This window comes from Balaenoptera acutorostrata, chromosome 13 (assembly GCF_949987535.1).
Source record: "Balaenoptera acutorostrata chromosome 13, mBalAcu1.1, whole genome shotgun sequence".
Classification (NCBI taxonomy): domain Eukaryota; kingdom Metazoa; phylum Chordata; class Mammalia; order Artiodactyla; family Balaenopteridae; genus Balaenoptera; species Balaenoptera acutorostrata.
The window spans coordinates 61,503,035-61,527,132 of NC_080076.1; the positions used below are offsets into that span (position 1 = coordinate 61,503,035).

Here is a 24,098-nt window from a genome sequence, read left to right on the forward strand (position 1 = left end):
TGGGTAAGTGCTGCTCAGGCATCTGTGCATTTGCACTTAGCAGGCTGAGAATTGGGCTGGAGGTAGTGTTAGGTGTATCACGGGCATCCTGGCTGGTTAGGTAAGGAGGAGGAGAAGGTGTGTGTGGTCCTACGAGCTCCATGCTGTTCCCATCTGTCATTTGGCTGTTCTTGTCTCCCTTCTGTTCTTTCATTGTGTTCCTTATTTTTTCTCCAACTAAAGCTTAAATTCATAAAGTTGTCTAATTTTTTGATGCCCTCCCCCCCAGAGCATGTAGTAAATATTCTATAAATATTTGGACAATAAGGCTCAGAATCTTTGGGCATGAAACTTTTGAGGGTCCTAAGTTCTCTTAATGTGATGGATGAAAAAACAGATTCAGAGGTTTTAACCTGGCTTTTCTAGTGTCTAATTCCTTACCCCGCTTCCTTTCTCTCTCCTTTTCCATGGTCGGGCCATGGCCTTGAGTTGGATTAAATTAAATATGGTGCATTAAATTTACACGTGTCAACTTTTAAAAACAGATCCACATGAGCATGCTTTATATATGTACGTTATATTCTAAGAGTTAATGCATCCCTTTAAAAATGAGGATTATTCCATTTTTATGAGAAGCTTCAGCCCTTGTAGTTGATAAAGGAAAAAATATAACTTTTGGTAAGAAGAAGGACAAACCTGCTGAGGAAAGGGATCTTCATCTGTTCCGTTCATGATGGACTCCAAGTGCCTGGAGTAGAGAGATGCTTGGTGGAGACGTGAACCGGATGAATGCATGTATAAGAGGGAGGGAAGAAGGCAGGAAAGATGGATGAACTTCTGGGTTTGGCTTTCAAAGTAACCTTTTCATGGCCAGAGTGATGGCGTTCTTGGGCCACTGGTGGCGCTGGGCATCAGTCTGTGCTGTGGCCACTCAGACCAGAGCATCTGGCCGGTTCCTGCTCTGCCTGTAGCTGCTCTTGCCAGGCAGGATATGGCCGTTTCCCGGGAGCCCTGTCTGGAGAGCCCTGGGAAGGCTTTTTCCTCCACTTGTTCTCAATGTCCGTCTGCTTTTTGCCCCTCAGTTGTCCTGTCTCAGTCTTCAGTAGAGAGAGAAACTAGCAAGATCCCATTGCAGGAATATCTGTGCATCTCTTCCTTTCTCTGTATTATCAGTGAAAAAAATGTATATTAACCCCCTAAACAGGACCGAGTTTCATTTCATTTCTGTTCTCCTGCTGGGCCCCTCCTCCCCCTGTGTGTTTCGTATTTCAGTTTGGCGGCATCCTGGCACAGGGACGTCTAGTATAGCAGGTGTTTCTGGGATGACTTCTATCTGGGAAGCCCCCTGAGCTTTTCCATTGGGGGTCCTGCTCATTGCTTTCTCCATGCTTGTATCCATCGCACAAACATAAATAATGCAGTCCTTTGGTTGCAGTGTTCATTCAGGCAACAGGCAGTAGTGAAAATGCCACGATATTTGGAATCAGGAAGATTGGGTTTTTAAGTGACACCCGCCATAGACTCATCTCATGTTCTTGGACCATTACTTTGTATCTAAATCTCTTTGTTCTTGAAATATTGAATCCTTGAGGAATTTTCATGTGAAATAATAAATAAGACAGTGGAGTAATATCTGCCCAGGGTATGTAACATATTATGTGTGTAGTAAATGGTCACTTATAATTACTTTTTTTAAATTGAAAATTTTATGGGGATAATTGTGGAGTCAGATGCAGTAGTAAAAAATAATACAGATTCCTATGTACACTTCACCCAGTTTCTTCCGATGGTAACATTTGGCAAACCTAAAGTATAATGTCACAAGCAGGATATTGACATTGTTAAAATCTAGAGCTTTTTCAGAGTTCCCCAGTTTTACTTGTACTTGTGTATGCATGTGGCTGTATTTACTGCTATATAATTTTTTCACTGTTTTATTGTGATAAAATACAAATCACTTAAAATGTATCATCTTAACCATTTTTAAGTGCACAGTTCAGGGGTATTAAATACATTCATAATCTTGTGGAACCATCACCACCCTTCACCTCCAGAACTCTTTCGTCTTGTAAAACTGAAACTCTGCACGCATCAAACAATAACTTCTCAGCCTCAGGCAACCACCATTCTCTTTTCTGTCTCTGTGAATTTACTACTCTGGGTATTTGCCCTTCTAGGACTGACTTATTTCACTGAGCGTCACTTTTTCCAGGTTCATCCATATCATAGCATGTGTCAGAATTTTTTTTGTCCTTCTTAAGACTGAATAATATTCCATAGTATGTATAGACCACATTGTGCTTATCCACTTATCCATCAGTGGACACTTGGGTTCCTTCCGCGCTGTTGTGACTGATGCCGCTATGAGCTGTACGATTTTATTACCTGGGTAGGTTTGCGCCTCCATCACCACAGTCAAGACCCCAGCACTTCCAGCATCACAAGGATTGCTCCTGTTGTCCTTTCGTGACCACACCCATCTCCCTCCTGTTCCTTCTCCCTCCATCCCTGAGCCCTGGCAACCACTCATCTGTCCTCCATTTCTAAAATGTTGACATTACATGATGCTACGTAAATGGAATCAAATAGCGTGTAATCTTTCATGATGGGCTTTTTCACTCAGCACCGTTCTCTGGAGATTAATCCAAGTCACGTGTATCCACACTATGGACGTCCCACTGTCGGTTTAATCATTTACCATTTGAACAGCATCTGGACTGTTTCCAGTTTCTGGCTGTCATAAATAAAAGCTTCTATAAACATTCGTGTGCAGGTTTTTAAAAAAAATTTTTATTGGAGTATAGTTGATTTACAGTGTTGTGTTAGTATCAGGTGTACAGCAAAGTGAATCAGTGATACATATATATATATATAGATATGCACTCATTTTTAGATTCTTTTCCCATGTAGGCCATTACAGAGTACTGAGTAGAGTTCCCTGTGCTATACAGTAGGTCCTTATTAGTTATCTAGTGTATATATAGTACTGTGTATAGGGATTGACATATGCAGGTTTTTGTATGAATGAAAATGTTCATTTCTCCAATGGTGTAATTGCTGGGTTGTGTGTTAGACTTACCCTCCTCGTGTTGCATCAGCCGTGGTCTCCCTGGTGACACAGTTTCCTGCTGTGTAGAAATGGAGGTGAAAATAATGTCATGTGGACCTTTTATCACTAACACTAGCCTGACAACAGACACCTTTAGACAATCATGTTAAGAACGTTGATAATTTTGTTACTGGTTCTTTTATCTCCTTTAGCCTCAGTTTCTCTGAAGTGCCTCCACCATCTCAAAAACGTCATTCTGAGAACCTCAGGGCGTGTTGCCCTGCTTCTGTTGCCCTGCTTCTCCCAGGATCAAACAGTTGTAAAGCCCTCTTGATTTTGCCACTGCAGAGATTTTTATATCGCCCTCCTCCTAACTGATACTCTGCCATTTGCTGCTGAATTTCAGCTAGTATAGTCTCTTCTCTGTAGTACTAATGGGCTGTGTTTCCTGGGATCTCCGAGCCGGGTCACAGCTGACCTTTATAGCTGCAGATCGCAGTTCTCCTCTTCATGGCCACCGTCATGTCCACCTCAGGGCCTTTGCACATGCCCCGGAAGGTGCCTTATCCTCTTCACACCGTTAGCTCATTCACCTTCAGCTATCAGCTCAAACGCCACCTCCTCATGGGAGGCCATCTGGCATATGTTCTTCTAGTATCCTGTCCTCTTCTTTCATAATACGTTTAAAATTTTAATTGTATATATTAGTTGTATAAAACCTAGGGCCCCACGTGTTTCAGTCTGGTGCTAGAGTTTCCTCAAAGAAGTTGACCAGAAGATATGTCATCTTAGAACAATTTAAATCTTATCGCCTCTGGAAAATGACTCAGCCTCTGTCTTCCACGTATCAGTTCTTAACCATGGTACCCTGCCCCACTTTTATGAGGTGAGTCCTTGAGGTACAGTGCTGTCTAACCCACCGCCGTTCACGTCCCTGAAAACTGGGTTTGAGTCTTAGTTGTTTTTGTAGTTTTAGAACCTGGAACACTGACTGGTGGATATTGGGCATTCCATTAATATTTTTGGAAAACATCAATGAATGGTTGAAACTACATATCTTATATATAGGAAATGTTTGGTAAAAGTTGACAAAATGAGTGAATAATGAAAACCTTTCTTAACTTTCCAGGTGATTTTTGAAGTCATAACTTCTGGACATCAAGGCTACCTCGCCATTGATGAAGTGAAGGTGTTAGGACACCCGTGTAGTAAGTTACCTCAGCTTCTAATCATCCGGGGATGTGGTTGGGGGTGTATTTATGTTACGGATAAGAGAAGGCACTAAAACCTGGGGGAGGTCGTCCTACTCAGAGAGTCCCTGATGGGCCTCTGGGTGGTGCTGTGCTAGCCCAGAAGTTCAAAAACATGTGTGTCATGTGTGATGTCATTGTACATATCTAAATGTCTTTAAAGTGAAAATCAGGAATAAGGACTAAAGGAACATCCACATTCAACCCCAGCATAGAGCTTTGTGAGCTGAGCAAGCAAAAGTCTGCAAATGTGGGTGTCTGTGTGTGTGCTTAGGTGTACCAGCCATGTGTGCTTGTGTGGGCATGTGCATATGTGTGTGCACGTGTGTGTCTGCATGTGTGCCTGTGTGCATGTGTGTATGTGCATGTGCCTGCGTGCATGTGTGTGTGTGTGTGTGTGTACGGGCACTGAGTTTCCCATAATCACTACATGTTCATAAAAAGTGAGACAGTCATGTTTGCCTTTTGTAAATTCTGATGAATGGTAGTGAACTGTACAAATTACTCGGTATTCTTTTTTTCCCCACTTAGCATTGTATTTAGGTCAATCCATGAGATTGTATCATATGAATATACTACATTCTATTTTTTCCTATTCCTCTATGAACGTTTAGTGCCCCCCACCCCGGTTTTCCTCTATGACAAACACGGTTGCCGTGAACATCCGTGTGTGTGTGCGCCTCTGTGTGCAGTGTGTGAGAGCTTGGGCGAGGTGTATTCTTCAAGGCAGAATTGCTGAGCGGTAGGGTAGAAACATTTTTAGTTTTACTAGATGCTATGAAAAATGTCTGACCCGTTTATATGCCCACCAGCAATGCACGGATGTTTCATTTGCCCTATATCCTTGCCCCAAATTGATATTGTCAGACATTAAATCTTTGACCATCCCAGGGATGGCAGCCTGCTTTATGTTTTAGGATCCCTGGCATAAAAGAGAAATTGGCTCATTCAGACGATTCTAGATCTCTGCTGAAGGTCCCCACCCAAATTCATGAGAGAATGGTTATATCTACACTGATATTAGAAATACCAACACACGCAGGAGTGTCTGCTTTTACTGCATGGATTGAGAGATTGGCACCATGATCACTCCCTGTGGTGGTTACAGAGAAGCCTGGGTGGTTGGTATCTGATGGGCTGTCATGACACTGTTGTCTGATTCCATCCAGAGGGGTTCTCCTCTCTGAGATCTTTACCTGGTGCTCCAAGTTCAAGCTCAGCAGTCATCTTGTTCATTACTAAGGCAGACGTTACTTTTGTAGCACGGTGCTTGGCCTTTTATTCTGTCAGCAAGACTGGCGAGTTCAAGAAGAATTTCTGCCCCTTTTTTTCTGAAAAGGCAAGAAAATGAACAATGCTGTACCTAATGGGAACAGCAGGGCAAATTTAGGAAGCAGAATATAATTACCTGAGTTGGAACTTGGCCAAATCTTCAGAGTCATAGCCTCGGGCTTGGAAAAGTGCCGTGAGATCTTCTAATGTGCACGAATATTCAGGGCCTCTGATTCACCTCTTACCGGGAGGTAAAAAGTCAGACAGTAATACTGTAGGCCTACTATGGGCTGAGCACTCCATTTCCCAGAGGAAACCTCGCCACAAGGCAGCTGTCGCTGCTTCCCTGGGTATAGGTGTGGTGGCCACTGGCCAACAGAATAGCTCCTCAGGTGTAGCCCCTCCCATCCCGCAGGATCTGAGTCATTGCCTTCAGTAAGAGAGAAAGACTTAATGCTTTTCCTTCTATCAGAGCCTTCCTGAAATGTCTCCTGCAGTTTCGTGCATTCTTTCCAAGCCCAGCTGCCTGCAGCCATAGAAATGGAGTTTATGTCTCTCCTTTGGAGAATACCGGTGCTGATACTTAATTGGCTATGCAAACTGCTGTTAGGAGATACAGAATCACAAAACAGGCTCTGTCCCAAGGTGATGGATGCTACAACAACGTGTTGAACTGTGAGCTTTCAATAGTTTTGATGATGGCCTTTCTGTAGTTATTTTTTCCTGAATCGCTAAGTTTATGGGGAAAACATGCAAATAAAGATTTTAAAGAATGCAGTCGTTTTGTCTTAAAATGGAAAGCTTTACAGTTTGTATTCTAAGGGCTTTCCTATCAAGATTTCTAAATAATAATCAATTATTTTGAAATGCTGATGATGTTCATTAAATTTGCATCGTGAAGAAACATAAGTATTTCATATCCAAAACTATGCTTTCCCGAAAGATGCAGAACTGCTGAACTTTATTTATTTCGCTCTAAAGGCTCCTGTTTGGATTCATATAGGTTTATGGTAGACATTATGACATTTTTTTTTAAAATAGCTGTTCTGTTAAGTGTATACAGTTGCTCATAAAATTGATTTTCACATAGTGACAGTAAGATGCCAGATCAGCCTGAAATGTGGAGATGGCTGTGCAATGGCTTCAGACCACTTCTAATGAAGATAGATAATTTTTGTATTTGGTACACATGCTAAAGCTATATTTTGAATTTAGTTCAATAATCCTAGTAGGAGAAACTGAAGAAGCGTTTTTTTCAGCTTCGTAATATTGTCTCCTGTTTTTAAGTAGGTTGTGACTTATGCATAGTTGGGTATTACTATTATTACCTTGTGGTGCTGATATGTATTTTTATATCTTGTAAGCCATGCAGCATTTTAACATCACATATCATTCAATTCATCCACTCAAAGTGTATGGGAACATGGGATGTTTTTCCTTTTACTCGGGTCTTCTAAAAGTTCCTTCAATAGTGTTTACGGTATTCAGGGTACTAACTGAACTTCTTTCATTATACTTTTTTTGTTAAATCTATTCCTATGTGTTTTATTTTGATACTACTATAAATGGAATTGTTTCTTAATTTCTTTTTTGGATTGTTCATTGCAAGTGTATAGAAACGCAATTGACTTTTGTATATTGATTTTGTATCCTGAGACCCTGTTGAGCTTACTTATTATAAACTCTAATTGTTTTTTGTGGATCCTTAGAATTTTCAAGACCCATGTCATCTTTAGGTCGAGTTAGTTTTATATCCTATTTTTCAATCTGAGTGCCTTTTACTCCTTTTCTTGCCTAATTGCTGTGGCTAGAACCTCCAGTACAATGTTGAGTACAAATGGAGAGAAGACATCCTTGTCACGTTCCTGTCTTAGGAGGGAAGCTTCCAGCCATTCACCATTCAGTATGATGTTAGATGTCGGTTTGGGTTTTTCATAGATGCTCATTATCAGGAGAGACATTCTCTTTTATTCCTACTTTGTTGAGTATTTTTTAAAAATCAATCATGAAATGGTATTGGGTTTTAGCAAATGCTTTTCCTTTATGTATGTAGGAGAGGAAAAAGTTCTCCTTGACCCTCTTAGGGTCTCTGACTGGGTCTGAAAATGAAACTGACAAAGACAGATTCATGGGAGTAAAGCATACAGATACATTTAATATATGTTTTATGTGACATGGGAGCCTCGTAAGGAAATGGAGACCCGCAGAAACAGACCTGGTGTATTTATGCTGGTTCTCGTGAAGAGCAGACATTCATGGAGGAATATGATATGATAGAGATTGTACAGCAAGTGTGGCAAACTGAGGAAGACAAACAAGATGCGTGCATTGATTCTTCTTGGTGAACTTTTGTCTTTGGAGATAAGAAAGCTCCTTTCTTCTGGTGCAGGGAGGGCACCTCTCACATGAGGGTTTTGTGGCCTGTTTAGGGGACAAGGGAAGGGAAGGTCAGAGTGACCTTCTTGCTACTGCTGTTTTCTTGAACTCCTTCAGCTTAATTTATTCAGTGTGCAAAGGCGCCATATTTTGGGTAGCACTTCCTGAACTCCATTATTTATCAGATTATCGTATGGCTTTTATCTTTTATCCTATTGGTGGGGTGTGTTATACTGATTGATTTTTGGATGTTAAATCAACCTAGCACTCCCAGGATAAATCTCACTGGGTTACAGTGTACAGTCTTTGTTATATGTTGTCATATAACACCTTAAATATGAAGTTATTTGCATATATGATGACTTGAATTCTGAAATCTAAAAATTACACAGAATAATGCCTCATTATTTTTCTGCCAATTTTAAAAAATAATAATATAATGAGAAAGATTGCAAAAACCCTCATAAACCTATGTGCCATATATGGGATAAAATGAATACAAAAATCCAAGACATTTCTGTATTACTACTTTGCAATATGAAATAAGTCAGCAATTTCTTTAAACATTTAAGAAATGCTGAGTTCATAATATGGCATCCTAGGTTCAAATTTATTCTTATTTTATAAAACAAAATTAATTTTTCACTCATATTTATTTGCACACTCAAACATTGCTTGCCTACTTTCAAATTTAAATTTTTATGAAGACATTAAACAGTGTGATTAAAATAAGAATAACAGAGACATATAAAAAACTGGAACTGTTTTCTGAATTATGTTTGTTGAATAAAAACTGACCCATGTGCTTTGGTTGAGAGACACACAGAACTCAGAATTGAGTTTCTTTGAGTTTATCATTTTATTTATTTATTTTTATTTTTAAAAAAGTTTTATTGGAGTATAGTTGCTTTACAATGTTGTGTTAGTTTCTACTGTACAGCAAAGTGAATCAGTCATATGTATACATATATCCCCTCTTTTTTGGATTTCCTTCCCATTTAGGTCACCACAGAGCACCAAGTAGAGTTCCCTGTGCTATACAGTAGGTTCTCATTAGTTATCTATTTTATACATAGTATCAATAGTGCATATATGTCAATCCCGATCTCCCAATTCATCCCAACCCTGCCTTCCCCCTTGGTATACATACGTTTGTTCTGTACGTCTATGTCTCTATTTCTGCTTTGTAAATAAGATTGTCTACACCAGTTTTTCAGATTCCACATATATGCGTTAATATACGGTATTTGTTTTTCTCTTCATTTTACACGTGGGAACTTAGCTTGGATTTTTCTCCAGTGTACTATCATTCTTCTTCAAGAGATGGGTGACTAATAAAAGTTATTTGTACATAGTGCCTGACTTATTTTTCTATGATAAGGATGTTGACTCTGTTTTTCCCTTGACAAATTATTCCATTAAGATCCATTCTTACCTCTCAAGCAAAACAGAAGTAGTTTTGTCTTGAACCATGTTAAGAGCTTCCTGCTCACAAGAGTTACTTGGCCTCTGTGGCCCTATAACCTCGCTCATGTAGTGGAGAATAATAATGATAATGCTCTCTTCACAAGGTAAATGTAGGGATTAAATGAGTTAATGTGCATAATGAACTTAGAACAGAGCTTAGCACATTCTAAGAGCTCAGTAAATGTTAGCTATTATTATTATTATTAGGCCTACATCCTGATTGGCCCACTAGAATGAATTAGATGGAGATTTTAACTCTAAGTGGCTAAATTGATTGATTTCTTAGATGGGATAACTTAGCAGTGTCCATTTTAAAAGTTAAAAAAATATTTGCAAAATAGATTGTTTTCAGGCAGTCCCGGCTGTTCTTTTCAGCAGAAGTTGGCTCTCTTCTTTGTGATGATGTGCTACACAAATAGAAGCATTGACTGTGCATTCTGGCAGGCGGGCATGGCTGCAGCCCATCTCAACCTGTGCCATTACATTAAAATGTAAATGAAAATACAAAGGGGTCAGGGCACAGTCCGCTTTTGTCCATTTCCGTTTGCACTTTGATCTCGCAAATTACCGTTCTCTGATTTTGTTGTTAGTGTTTTGGTGCAGGCTTTGAAGAAGCAATAATATGAGAAATCTACAGAAAGATTTGCATCCTGGTCAATGATAATTCCTGGCTTTGGGACCAAATGCTGGTGTGAGATCAATTAATACCCGAAAACCTCTATTCTTTTGAAAACTGTTTTCTTAGTAAGAAACAAAAGAATATGGCAGAAATGAAAAAATAGGAGAGTTGTACTCCAAAACCTTTTAGTATTCATGGAAGATGTTTAGTTTTTAGAACTCCTGCAGATTTTAGAAGAAAACTGGCATAGCATTTTGAAAGGGTATCCAGGAGACAAATGGGCCTATAAATTTAGAGGGAAAGAGAGAATTTTTCTTCCTGAGTATGGGATAGATTGAAATTTTCCACTGTAATGGTGCTCTACCTGTGTTACAATTAGTTTGGCAAGGTTCAGAGCACGCAGCTGAGTGTGGAATTGAAACTTTTCTGGCTGTGGAGCTCTTTTTCTTGGGGTCTTTTCCAGTTTTCAGTGATAGATCCGTTATTTTAAATAATAATGAACATTTTTGAGGCTAAGTACCAGGCACACGGAATACCTCCTCTTGCAGCATCTTGTTTAATCTTTATCCCAACACTATGAAATAGGTACTAATTTTAAATCCTTATTTTGCAAATTAAAAAAAAATCCACTAAGGCTTGGGTTGAATAATTTTTGCTTCTATTCAAAGGTAGTAAGAGCCTGAGCTTGAACACGTATTATGCTGCAATCCTGATCTTAAAATAGTATTAACCTTCAGCCGCTTCCTAACTGAAAACAGTTGTAGGGTTTACAGCACTAGGCAGGGAGATTCCAGGCATCTTAAACCTCTGGAAAGATTATATATGCCTTTAATGTTTATTGAAAAAACTTACAAATGTCACCAGTAGAAATTTTAACCTTCATGATCTTGGAGGAAACTGATCTGGAACGTAGAATTTCACAGCCCCTTTGTCTTATTCACCCTGGTGGATGAATTAATTAATTCAGTTAATTCTCTTGCTTGAAAAGGATAATTTGCTGATAAAAGTGTTTACACTTAATAGGTTTTTCTGTCTTCATCTGGTTTCCATTGAAGGTATGGCTTTATTATTTTAGCCAGACAATTTTTTTTTTCTGGCAGTCTTCTTCTCAACCAAGAAACACTATTTCCCAAACTGAACACAGCCCATCTGTTCAGAGAAGAACCCTCCCAAAATACAATTTGAACAGAGGTATCAATTCCTTAGACTCTTAACCTCACTATGCAAGTAATAAGCCCTGGTGTCTTTGAGAAAACCATATTGAACATCAAATCCATTCTAAAGGAGAAGGGATAGCCCTCATTCTGGGCAGCATGTCTTAATAAGGATAGGGGTAAAGAAATACTATCACACAATCCTATCTTTGGCCACCAAATTAAAAATGTAAGTTATATTCTAATAGAACTCCTAATACAATTAGCAAATTGTATTGATAAATGAGCTTTGCTATGTCTTTCTCTTTGGTTCAGTAGCCATTGCTAGAAACAGGGCCCTTAGGAAAACAACCTTCCAGGGCGGACTTACTATGGATGGACAGACCTATAGCAGAACCAGTGACAATTCTGATATGCCCGTTATTTATTATTGTTAAGTAAGCTGATGAAGCAGAGCACATATATTTAACCAGATTCTCCAGAAAGATTACAGAAATTAACACTTAGCATTTTTGAGGGGGTGGTAAAAAAAGCACTCTTCTACTCTGCTGGTAGAAATGCCAATTGTTATATGCGCTAAGGAAAGCAGTTCAGCAATTTGTGTCAAACCTATTTTAACAATGCTGACTATGGGAGGATACACCAGGGGTGATACTCAAAATAATTAACAGCCCTTCAGCATAGGCTCCGAACTGACCCTGCGCTTAACCACGTGCGGTGACACTGCAGACCAGCAGCCGCAGGTATAACACCCCCTTAACCCAAGTTGTCATGAAAGATGGCTACACACCCAACACTCTGTGTTAGAGACCCACTGTGTTATAGTGACCTGCAGCCAGAGGCAAGCAGAGTTAGGAGACCACGACATGGACAGGAGAGGGTAACATCAGTGAGACGTCCTGACGGAGGACGTGTGATATCTCAAGGGTCTAACAGCAAGCTAAGGGAATCCATGGAAGCTTTATGGAAGGAAAAGCATTGGAGAAGGTCCTTGAAAGTAGCAGGAATTCCAGCAGTCAGACTGGGAGCCATACCTGGTGGGATGAGAGTATGGGAAAGGCAGACACCGGGCTGCAAGGCTCACCGAGGCAGTGTGGCCTGATGGGCAGAGCCTGAGCTTTGGAACTGGCTAGACCAAAGTTTCCACTCTGCTTCTGACGCTTAGTAGCCAAGTACCCACAAGTAAAATGGAAAAAATACCTTCCTCACAGAACATGGGTGAGTCATCAGTGGAAAAGTTTCTGGCCCCTGAAATGCTCAAAAAGAATGTTACCTTTTTCCATTTTCTAAAAGCAGTGGGTCTTCCAGCTTCTTGGGAACAGGGAGTAGAAGAGAGATTTGATGCAGGGACTTTTTACACAGATCTTTAAAACCATAGAATCCTGTTATTCTTGACCAAGGGGAATTTGATTAAGTTAATGAGAAATAGTTTACAGGGTTTTAAGTTAACATAATAGTATTAGAAACAATGACCCAGAGTTATACTGGTTTTTTAGAAGTTACTTAGGACATTTTGCATGCCAGGCATCATGAATGCATTGTCTGAGTTATTGGTGGCCTCCAAATTAATAATGGGGGTTTCCTCTGTGTTACTGATATTAAAATGCATTTTTCTTTGTTCTTGGATAGTAATTCATTTCCACTCCTAATTATGTTTATTACAGGCTCACATTAGTGCTTGTTTATCATCTTTGGGTGCCCACGAGTGGGGTACCATTCTTTGAAAGTGTCTAGATGTGGTCCAGAGACACGTTGGCACTGCGGGAAGGCTGACAAGGCATAAAGAATGCCTTCTAGCTGTTATCCAGGTTTATCCATCCCTCCCAGAAAACACTGGCATCCTATTTTCTTCTCTTCTACTCCCTCACCTCCCCCCACCCCACCTCTTGCTGCTCTCTCTCTCTATCCTTGTTTTGATAAGAGAATGTTGTCCTAAAAGTAGAAGTTATCATAAAATTTCATTCCTGACCTGTCACTCCAGGTCCCGACACACATTTTCAGTGTGCTGTGGAAATGGGTCTGTACTTCTCAGGTCAGACAGAGTGATCCTTTATGTAAACAGCTGTCCCCTATGGACGATGTATGTTGTGAGACTTAATGCTGTTTAGCAGTTGGAATCATTCTTTCTTCTCGAATTGGAAATCAGAATCAGCCAACACCGCAGTGCTGTAGCAGTCCCAACGTAATTTCACAGTATCTATCTGTAGGGATAGTATTTTTGGTAGCTGGGAAATATTGCACGAGTAATGCTGCATACCAATGAGTTGTATTAAAATATATATTACTCACAGCTCTGTACTTGGCTTACAGAGTTTCCTTGGCAGCAGCATTTCACTTCTTACTGTTCTTTTCATGTTGCTAGTGTAAATATCTAATATGTTTTTGTTCACAACATCAATTAGGCCTCAGTATAATCTTTATTAATACAGGTCTGTTATTACAAGAAGGCTGCTGAGCTATGATTATTTGCACAGCAGGGACAATAAAGTATCTTCTTTCGTCCTGGTTCTATCCCAGAATGCCCGGCTGTTGCAGAACACACCAGAGCCTTCCAGAATCTCTTTTACAATCCTAATGAAATCTTTAAAGCTCTTAGAAGCAAAGGCATTCTTTCCTTCAAAGGTAAACAAAAGAGAAAGGCCGGAAATTGCAGAGAGATTCAAAAAGACACCTATGAGTTCAGATCTCCACTTTTAACCTGTTTAATTCTTTCTCTTTGTGCAGCCAGAACGCCTCACTTCCTGCGGATTCAGAATGTGGAGGTCAACGCGGGCCAGTTTGCCGCCTTCCAGTGCAGTGCCATCGGCAGGACTGTGGCCGGCGACAGGCTCTGGTTACAGGTACGGTAACTCACTTTCACGGTTCGGAGAGAGTCCAGCGGGCAGAGTGTGTGTCCCCTGGGGAGGGCCCCAGAGGTCGGGTCAGTGTCAGGCCCCTACGGGAGATGAATGCTCTGAGCAGTTTCCCCAGTTCTTTTCTTTCTTCCTCAGTAAGTAGCCGGATTACAAAGAGCTCTAGACAAGCTCAGTGTTGTTTTTCACAAACCCTGTTGTGAATTTCTGGTTTTTTCCTTTTGCTTCTGCTTAGCCATCTCATTTGGAAGATCTGGTTACCAAATTACTTTTGGAGCAGTATGTTGGAGTCCAAAATACAGTACCTTTCCCCCACTCTTCCTCTGGAGAAAAACCCAGAGAATCACACGCACACGTGCACACACACACACAAGTTTATAGGCCTTTTTGTAATTTTCATTTCTGCAGCAATAAGCCTAAACTTATAAATTAATAGCACACCTTTTACGTTTGAGCATTTAAGCAGACTTTTTTTAGGGTCATCATAACTTGTGTGTCTCGTTTTATTGTCTTTCAAACTCCACCATCTGTATTTTGCACGGCCAATAGTTTCATGGACAGATCAAGGGTTTCAGGAATTCTGACCAAATGAGCGGGAGTACGTGACCTGTCCCCCCTAACCAGCATGCCCCCCACTTCTTTAGACTCTGGGTTTGGTTTCCCCCATAGAATTCTCCAATTTTATTCTTATTGCTTCTTGTTGCGCATTGATCTATAGGCTGCTTGTTCTCCACCTTGACTCGTGTTGATTTTACCCCCCTTTCCTTACAGATTCTATTGTGGGTTTTGTTTTGGTTTGGTTGGTTATTTACTTATGTTAGTTTGCAACTGAGCTGCATTATGTTCTAACCCTTCTCTGCGTCCGTTCCGTTCCACTTGCGCTCCTGTTCCATGGGTGCCGAATTTTCCTTGGTATATGTCACTCTCCACCTATCATGTATCTCCTTCTGCCGTGTAGTAACGATTGTCATGTGTCACATTTGCCTGACACTCTATTATTTTTAAATCCTGTATTCCTTTTAATCATAACAGCTGAAGTCAGTGGTCACTTTTTTTCTTCCTCCATTTCTGGGGGAAATGAAAAACAGCCAAATGTGCTATCCCAAGATTACTCAGCAATGTGTTGACAAATGGGGAATACATTCTGAAGGAGGCTTCTTAAATGCTTTGGGGTCCTCTGCACACAACCCTCCACCTTCTACCCTGATGTCACTCTCATTTCTCATATCCTACTGTCCCCATGAGAGAGTCCCCAGGCCGGGAGAAAGGAATGTGTGCAGAGGACTGAAATGGTATGTACCAAATTCATCTTTTTTTTCTGTTTTTCCAAGTGCTTTTATTTTTTTAATTAGCTTGTATTGGTGTATAGTTGATTTACAATGTTGCGTTAGTTTCAGTTGTACAGCAAAGTGATTCAGTTATTCATATACATATATCCACTGTTTTTTAGATTCTTTTCCCATATAGGTCATTACAAAGTATTGAGTAGAGTTCCCTGTGCTATACAGTAGGTCCTTGTTGGTTATCTATTTTATATATAGTAGTGCATATATATCAATCCCAATCTCCCAGTTTATCCCTCCCCCCCCATTTTCCCCTGGTAACCGTAAGATTTCTACAGCTACAACTCTACTTCTGTTTTGTAAATAGTTCATTTGTACAATTTTTTTAGATTCCACGTATTAGCGATATCATATGATATTTGTCTTTCTCTCTCTGACTTACTTCAATCAGTACGACAATCCCTAGGTCCAAATTCATCTTTACTGTTTCCTTCGCTCTAAAAATTTTGTAATCACTACTTTAAGAGCTTTTTGCAGCATGTGAAAAATGTGCTTGACCCTGGTCTTTGGTATTCACATTTTTTTTTATCCCACGTCCCAGTTATTTTAGCTTCTTGATGTTAGAGCTTGAGAATTCTTTTTTTAGTTAGTGGTTGTTTCATGTTAAATTTGATCAAGTTTGGCTACATATGTATGTATGGTAATTGATGAGACAGACGTTTTTAATTGGCATTTTCCACAATGTCTTACCTTCCTTTTAACAATGAAAATACCCTCCCAAAATTTTTTAAAATAAATAATGAAAAAATGAAACTACCCTTGTCATCTTTGATTTATCTCCAGAAATCTTAATTTTTCATGGAAAGCATTTTTTTTGTCCCTGATATTTGTTTTAATGTTATTTGAGAGACTACAATAAAAAGTCTATGCTTTTGTCTCAACAGTCTTAGACATTCCCAGGAACTTACAGGCAAGTTGAAAATACAGTTTCCTTTTTCGTTTTTGTAAATATCCTGGCCTTGGGAGGGTCATGCTTACACTTGAGCACTTCTTTGGGGTTGGGATCTTTAACTCCTTCCTCTTACGAAGTGGGAGACTTTGTTTTAGAGAATCCATCATGCTGTAGGGAGAAAGCTAGCTATCAGTTTGCAAAAAGGGTCTAATTGCAGAATTAGATTCTGCGTTAGGTCTAAATGCAGAATTCCCAATCCTGATTCCACTATAGAATCACATGGAGAGTTAAAAATAAGTGTGGTCTACACCGGATTCTGATTTAATTGATCTGGGGTAGCCTCCATCTGACTCTCATGGTAAGTTTCCCACCTACCAGGTCTGTCTTGTTTCATTCTATTAAATTTAATCATAGTGTTGATAAATTGTTTCCCAATCAATCCATTAATGCCTCTCTTTGCCAATTACCCTGTATTCTCTTGCCCTTCTTATCATCAATGACTGCATATTGTCCTGCAGCTTTAAGAAGGGTCCTGTCAAGAAAGGAATGAGGGTAAGACAGAACTGGGATGACTTTGAAATTCTAAGTGACACCGAGTTTGTCCTGGACTCAGCCTGCTGTGTGGTTTGTGAGTCTTTGTGATGTTAGAATAGTTTTAGTGTTCAATAATTTATCTCCTCTGTTTGGATAGGCATTTTGGGGGGAGATGTTTATTTCGTTAGCAGCTGATGAAATAAGACAAGCGTCTTTCGCTTGCAAGGATGGCTTCTGTTAACCTGTGTTGTGTGAGATGGTTTCCAGCAGCCATCGGGATTTGTGGCAGGGGATGGTTTCACAGCGTCCTCCTGCTCTCTTGCCTGTGCCCTGGCCCTTTGCTTCAGGCAATTCTTTACAAGTTGTGCGGAGAAGCAGACCTGGAAAACTAGACCAGGCCTCTCTGGTCTTGGAGGTATGAATACGGACTTTTCTTCCTTCCTACCTGAATGTTCTAACACTTTCAAAAATGCTTTCCTGCATTTGAACTCCCTTGGATCCTCAAAATAATTCTAAGATTCAGGCAGAAAACTGAATGAAAAAAAAGTTTAGGTTTTTCTATCATTTGAATCTTCCCAATAGTAAGTCAAGATTTAGAAATAAATAATACATCCTTTATTGGGAGAACATTGATACTGTGATGTGTGATCATTTACAGTCATTTGCATTATAATCTTTTGAGTCCTACTGTAGGTACTTTGTGGAGTTTCATGGTGTAGCCCATGTTTTTGTACTTCTTTTTTTTTTTTTTAATATTTATTTATTTATTTATTTATGGCTGTATTGGGTCTCTGTTTCTGTGCGAGGGCCTTCTCTAGTTGCGGCAAGCGGGGGCCACCCTTCATCGCGGTGCGCGGGCCTCTCACTATCGCGGCCTCTCTTGTTGCGGAGCACAGGCTCCAGATGCGTAGGCTCAGTAGTTGTGGCTTACGGGCCTAGTTTTTCCACGGCATGTGGGATCTTCCCAGACCAGGGCTCGAACCCATGTCCCCTGCATTGGCAGGCAGACTCTCAACCACTGTGCCACCAGGGAAGCCCTTGTACTTCTTTTTTATAGATGAGGCTTTTGAGGTGCAGGATTGGCGAGGTTCAAAAAGGTAAATGGCATAGCTGGGAATAGCACACCCCTGTTTTTTCACTTTTACTTCACCACTGATTAATTCCACTCTGCTGTGCTGGCTTCTCCTATCCTGAGCTAGGTGAATAGGTAATATGCACTTACTACTTTGTTAGAATGATTTGGATGTAACTGACATTACGTAATTTACATCCAGGAGGCAGCTTGACAAAAAAAAAAAAAAAAAAGTCCATCTGTATTACATGTACATCTTGATCCAAGTCTATGAAAAATGGCCAGTGGTTTGATTGTTTAAAAATATAGATTAAATATGATCAATGTCAGAGTCTTTCACAAACACATAACACACATAAATCTGAGGATGACACTAATGAAGAAATGTTTATGGTTAGCAGATGTGTCCCATCTGCTTCCATTTTCTCCATCTCATCCATGGGCCACACAGGTTATTGTCAACGTGGAATCGGTCTTTCTAGAATACAGAATAAGGAAATAAAACACAGCTCATGAACCTCCATTATTGTAGCTGCAAAGTACGTAAAAGACCTTCGAGACAGTGTGCAGGAGGAAGACAGCATCTATCAAACTATTTTTACTTAGTAAAAAACTGATGTGCATTGAATCTGCTGAGGATACTTGCTATGTGCTATCAGATATGGTGATCTTTGCGTCCAACTGGGCTGTAACCATGGGAGACACTCAAATGAAACGTGTTCGTAAAACAATTCAAGCACCCAAAACAGGACCATGTATTTCTTGGTATTACCAACTTTCTGGTCACTGTGGAGCCTACATTTTGAGATATCATAGAGTATGTTTATATTTAAGATACTGAGAAGAGAAAATAGAATTTCAGATGTTCTTTTTTTACACTTAAATGTTATTTGCTGATGGACAGTTTCTGAGTTACACATTTTTCTAGTCATTGACACTTTAAGCCACATATTATTATATTACAATTACTATTGTTCTTTCTGAAGTATTTAAAATTTTATTTTCTGCCATAGGCTTGTTTCTCTTGGGAATTAATATTTATAATGCCTCTTTCAGCTTTTCAGTGAATCACCAAAGCTGATATTGACACTGGTAAATCTGAAGATGGTGTGTGCACATTCTTTTCCAGGGAATACAGCCCACTTTGCCCTCTTCTGCATCTGGTCCAGTTTGGGGCACTTTTGTAATTTCTGCCCTTTAATTCATTTTTGATACATTGTAGAGGCTCTTCCATTCCTTACTCTTTTCCTTTTTTTTTAAATAAAATTTACTTATTTATTTATTTATTTTTGGCTGCGTTGGGTCTTCGTTGCTGCGCACAGGTTTTCTCTAGTTGCAGCGAGCGGGGGCTATTCTTCGTTGTGGTGTGTGGGCTTCTCATTGTGGTGGCTTCTCTTGTTGTGGAGCACGGGCTCTAGGCGCACGGGCTTCAGTAGTTGTGGCACACGAGCTTCAGTAGTTGTGGCTCACGGGCTCTAGAACACAGGCTCAGTAGTTGTGGCTCATGGGCTTAGTTGCTCCACGGCATGTGGGATCTTCCCAGACCAGGGCTCGAACCCGTGTCCCGTGCATCAGCAGGCGGATTCTCAACCACTGCACCACCAGGAAGTCCAATTCCTTACTCTTTTTACTCCATATCTTAGTCAACTCGGGTCACTGTAACAAAAATGCCATAGACTGAGGGGCTTAAACAACAAATATTTATTTCTCACAGTTCTGGAGGCTGGCAGTCTAAGATCAGGGGCCAGCGTGCATGTTCTTGGAGAGGACCAGCTCCTGGTTTGCACACTGCCATCCTCTTGCTGCATTGTCACTTGCATCCTCTGGACTCTTCATCCCCTTATAAGGGCCCTAATCCCGCCATTGGGGCTCCACTCTCACGACCTCATCTAAACCTAATTACCTTCCAAAAGCCCCACCTCCAGTACAATCACATTGGGGAGCAGGTCTCATCATATGAATTTGGCGGGCATGCAAACACTTAATCTACAGCACTCAGCTACCACATCAAACTCAGAAGTGGGTGGAAATGAAGGCGCTTCGGCCCCCAGGACAAATGGCAGAAAGCAAGGAGGCAGTGGAGATGCCTTTTCAAAGGTAGATGGTTGGAGGCTTTGATAAAACCCGGGATTGACACGTGCGTGCTGGGTGAATAGAAGTTGGTGAAGGAAAGCTGGAAAATCATACTTTTCTCTCAACAGATCTTAGAGGCCCCATCATTTTTAAATGGCTCACTTTTTAGAATCACAAAATTATGTAACTTCTGAATTTGGAACAATCTTCAAATTAAATTCCTCATTTTATTAATGAGAAAACCAGCTCAGAAGAGGTAGAGAACTTTAACACAGTCTTCTATCCAATTATTATATTTATTATAGATAATTCCATTTTGCTAGTGAAAGTCAATTATATGTACAAATATTTTTGCTTATTTATAAATTAGTAAATTTTGTCACTTGGACATTTTTCTTCACTGAGTGAACTTGTATTTCACATATTAGCCTTTTAGCCAAATATTCTCAGATTTACTATGAAAATATCTGCATTAACTTTGGAACCATTATAGCACAATATAATTTGAGTTGTTTTCTTTTAGCAAACATCCCTTGGTGTTTATTTGAAGTAAGGTACCAGAATAGCATTTTAAAATGACTTCATAGCGTGCATCAATTCACAGAAATAGAAAAGGAAATCAGATGGCATTACTCTGAAGTACGCTCTTAAAAACACTGGTGCAATCCAGCACCTAGAAGGGTACCTGTCACATAACAAATCTTCAGTAAACCTGCTCATGGCTCTTGGCTTACAGATGCCTGAACGACCAGGTGTCTCCTGCAGGTGAGTCCCAAAGGCGCATAGTTGGACCAGGAAAACAGGCACAAACTCTGTGTTTTTGGAATGCTTATTTTAGGTCTATGGTTCATCTTCAGAGGAATGGTCTTTGATGAGAAGAGGGATGGATAGAATCTGGTCATGTCTTTTCTGCTGTTTCAGAACATACAGCAAGTATCATGCAGAGTTTGAATAATTTTAGAAGAAAATGTGATCAATACATCATCACTTTTCCTTCATTTCTTGTAACCTTTCCCTAGGCTTTTTTAGTTCTCTGTTGTAAATTTTTGTTTTTTAATTTCCCCTTCAAAAACAATTTCTTGCCATTGGACCTCAGTAAATGGTAATAGAAATATAGGTCTAATAAAGCTGGTCCTCTTGAGTTCTCACCATGACAGCAGATCTGTGTCATAGTAATTGATGAATAACCCCACCCACTCATTTTTTTGGTATGGAATATAATTCAATATGAGCTTTTAATTTGGGAAGCTTGCTCTTTGAAAAATAATATTCGCTTGGGATTAATTTTCTTTTTTTAGTTACTGGCCTAGCGGTATTGTTTTCTACTGAGAGTTTGCTATATCATTCCTCTTAACTGGGTATGACCTATACAATGGTGAAAAAGGCATTTCCACCAGTCTAAAAAGTTTCTCACATTGCTTTTCTGAGCTCAGATAATTTTAGACCTTTTTGAGAAAAAAAGGAAAATCCTGAGATTTTGGTAACTTAAAATGATTCTCATAGCTCCTCTGACCTGTATAATTTGGTTCATGAATGAATATGTACATTGTATTAATAATATTTACATTACTAGCGTCAACAGATGTGTTTGAAATAAAATAATTATAACTCCTTTTGCTGAGTCCCACTGTTTGCTGAGTACTCTGCTTAGGGTGTGTTTAGCCATTTTTTCCCTTAACTGATCCCAAGGAGAACTCTTTTATGTGCCCATTTATGGAAGAAGAAAATGGGCCTCAGGAAGTTTCAGTGATTTTTCCATTTGCACGTTGCTAGTAACAAGGTCTGGGTTTTGAACCAAGCCATCTAAGTCTAGACTCTATGTCCTTAACTGTAATGCCTCTTGCATAGCACAAAGACCCAAACATTTCTTCATAGATTCATAAACATCATATAGTAATTTAAGTGATACCCTTTATTGACATTTAAAATGAAAATTTTATTCATGTGTGTGTACTATTGCCTTGGCTTCTGTGTTATGGAATGTGTATATTTGGTCAACCTTTCTTCGTGGTTTTTAGTTTCCTTTACAGATTCTGTGGGAAAAACATCACAGCTGTATATCAGAACCATTTTGTAATTATACATAAAAGCCATAAAATGATTTGAAAAGGAGTAAAATTATGGCTCCCTTATCAAGCCTAACATGGGTGTTTTTAGACCCTATATTTCAAAGCATAAATTTAACATCACTTACTGTCATAGAAAATACCAGGGGCTTCCCTGGTGGCACAGTGGTTAAGAATCCGCCTGCCAATGCTGGGGACACGGGTTCGAGCCCTGGTCCAGGAAGATCCCACATACTGTGGAACAACTAAGCCCGTGTGCCACAACTACTGAGCCTGCGAGCCACAACTACTGAGCCCGTGTGCCACAACTACTGAAGCCCACGCACCCAGAGCCTATGCTCCACAACAAAAGAAGCCAACACAATGAGAAGCCCGTGCACGGCAAAAAAGAGTAGCCCCTGCTTGCCACAACTAGAGAAAGCCTGTGCACAGCAACGAAGACCCAATGCAGCCAAAAATAAATGTAAATAAAATAAATAAATTTTAAAAAGAAAATACCAGGAAGACACAAAGAGGACTATCTTCAGTTGCTATAGGACTATCTTCAGTTGCTATAGGAACCACTGGCTCCTTAAAATTTTGAGTGGTTGAAATCACATCCATTATTTAGTCAGTTGAATATCCACATATATGATATACTATTGAACATTCAGCCTGAAACCACCAGCAGCCTTGAAAGCATACACCGTATCTTTTAACTTATATGATTTTGGATTACCTTCATTTAAAGTTAAAGATTTATTTTACATGGATGAAAGAGTAGGACATATCTAAGGGGATTCTGAGAGAAATTAATTAATGAATTTTACTCTGTGATATTACCTGTTTCAGTCAAAAAAAGGTGTAAACAGCTGGTGCTTTGAGGAGGCTGCACCAGGAGCAGCTGGACTGTTCTCCTCCGTTGCAATCTGAAGGCCTCTGGGCCAGGATGTGAAATTGTACTGTGAAAACTGTAGGTCAGGATGGTTCATTTTGGAGGACAGAAGAGAAAGGCATCAACTACTAGCCTTAAGGACTGCTTGCTTTGGACCCAACAACCACACTTCCTGTAAAAGCATTTGTTCTGTTTCTTTTCTCATATTCATCAAAAGGTTCATTTGTTTCTCTTGCTTCCAAGAATCCGCAGCTGTGTCACGAGAAAGGAAGGTGGAGAAAGCCCTGCTCTGGAATTCCCGTGGTTGAGGGCTGAGAATACTAAACACTGTCTCTTCTGTCTCCTGTTAGTGATCCAGGCCTTGGAGTGAGGGTCCTGGAGAGTTTGGACACTGTTAGAATCTCTGGTTTTTTCCTCTTCTGTCTCTTCTTTTTGGAAGGGGAAGGGAAAACATGGAAAATGTTTTAGCTAGGAGGTAAACATATCTGCTTTAGGTAACCTTGAAAGTTCTAGGAGATTTTCAGTCTGGTAATCTGGAATTATGTACCTAGAGAAGAGAGAGGGAAGAAACACGACAATTTTTGATGGGTTTTGATTTCAAAAATGTCTTTAGGACCAGAGAAATGGAATGGAAAACAAAGCATGCCGCTTGTAGTCCTAGAGGGACCCAGTTTGGGATAAGGCCAGAGACCTCTGAGACAGGCACACGGTGGCAGTCAAGTGGCTCCTATAGAAGATGAACTTTGAAATCATAAAGCAGGTCGTTATTCTCTTCTGCATCTCTCCTACGTATAAAAAAGCCACCCTTCATTCCCTTTGTTCAAAGAAAAGGGAATTGGCTATTGTCCAAGTGTAAGAAAATTATGTTTGGACTTCCCTGGTAGCGCAGTGGTTAAGAATCCGCCTGCCAATGCAGGGGACACAGGCTCGAGCCTTGGTCCGGGAAGATCCCACATGCCGCGGAGCAACTAAGCCCATGCGCCACAACTACTGAGCCTGTGCTCTAGAGCCCGTGAGCCACGACTACTGAGCCCGTGTGCTACAACTACTGAAGCCCGGATGCCTAGAGCCTGTGCTCCGCAACAAGAGAAGCCACCGCAATGAGAAGCCCGCGCACCGCAACGAAGAGTAGCCCCCATTCGCCGCAACTAGAGAAAGCCCGCATGCAGCAACGAGGACCCAACACAGCCAAAGATAGATAGATAGATAGATAGATAAATAAATTT

General features: G+C 40.2%; 1 protein-coding gene across 1 annotated transcript in view; it reads left to right on the forward strand.

The window, feature by feature from the left end:
- PTPRM (protein tyrosine phosphatase receptor type M) overlaps positions 1-24,098 on the forward strand; it is a 763,379-nt gene that overhangs the window by 293,686 nt on the left and 445,595 nt on the right. The window contains exons 4-5 of the mRNA XM_057526667.1: positions 4,158-4,236; positions 13,891-14,006. Of these exons, the coding sequence (XP_057382650.1) occupies positions 4,158-4,236; positions 13,891-14,006 (195 nt within the window). The remainder of the gene's footprint in view (positions 1-4,157; positions 4,237-13,890; positions 14,007-24,098) is intronic.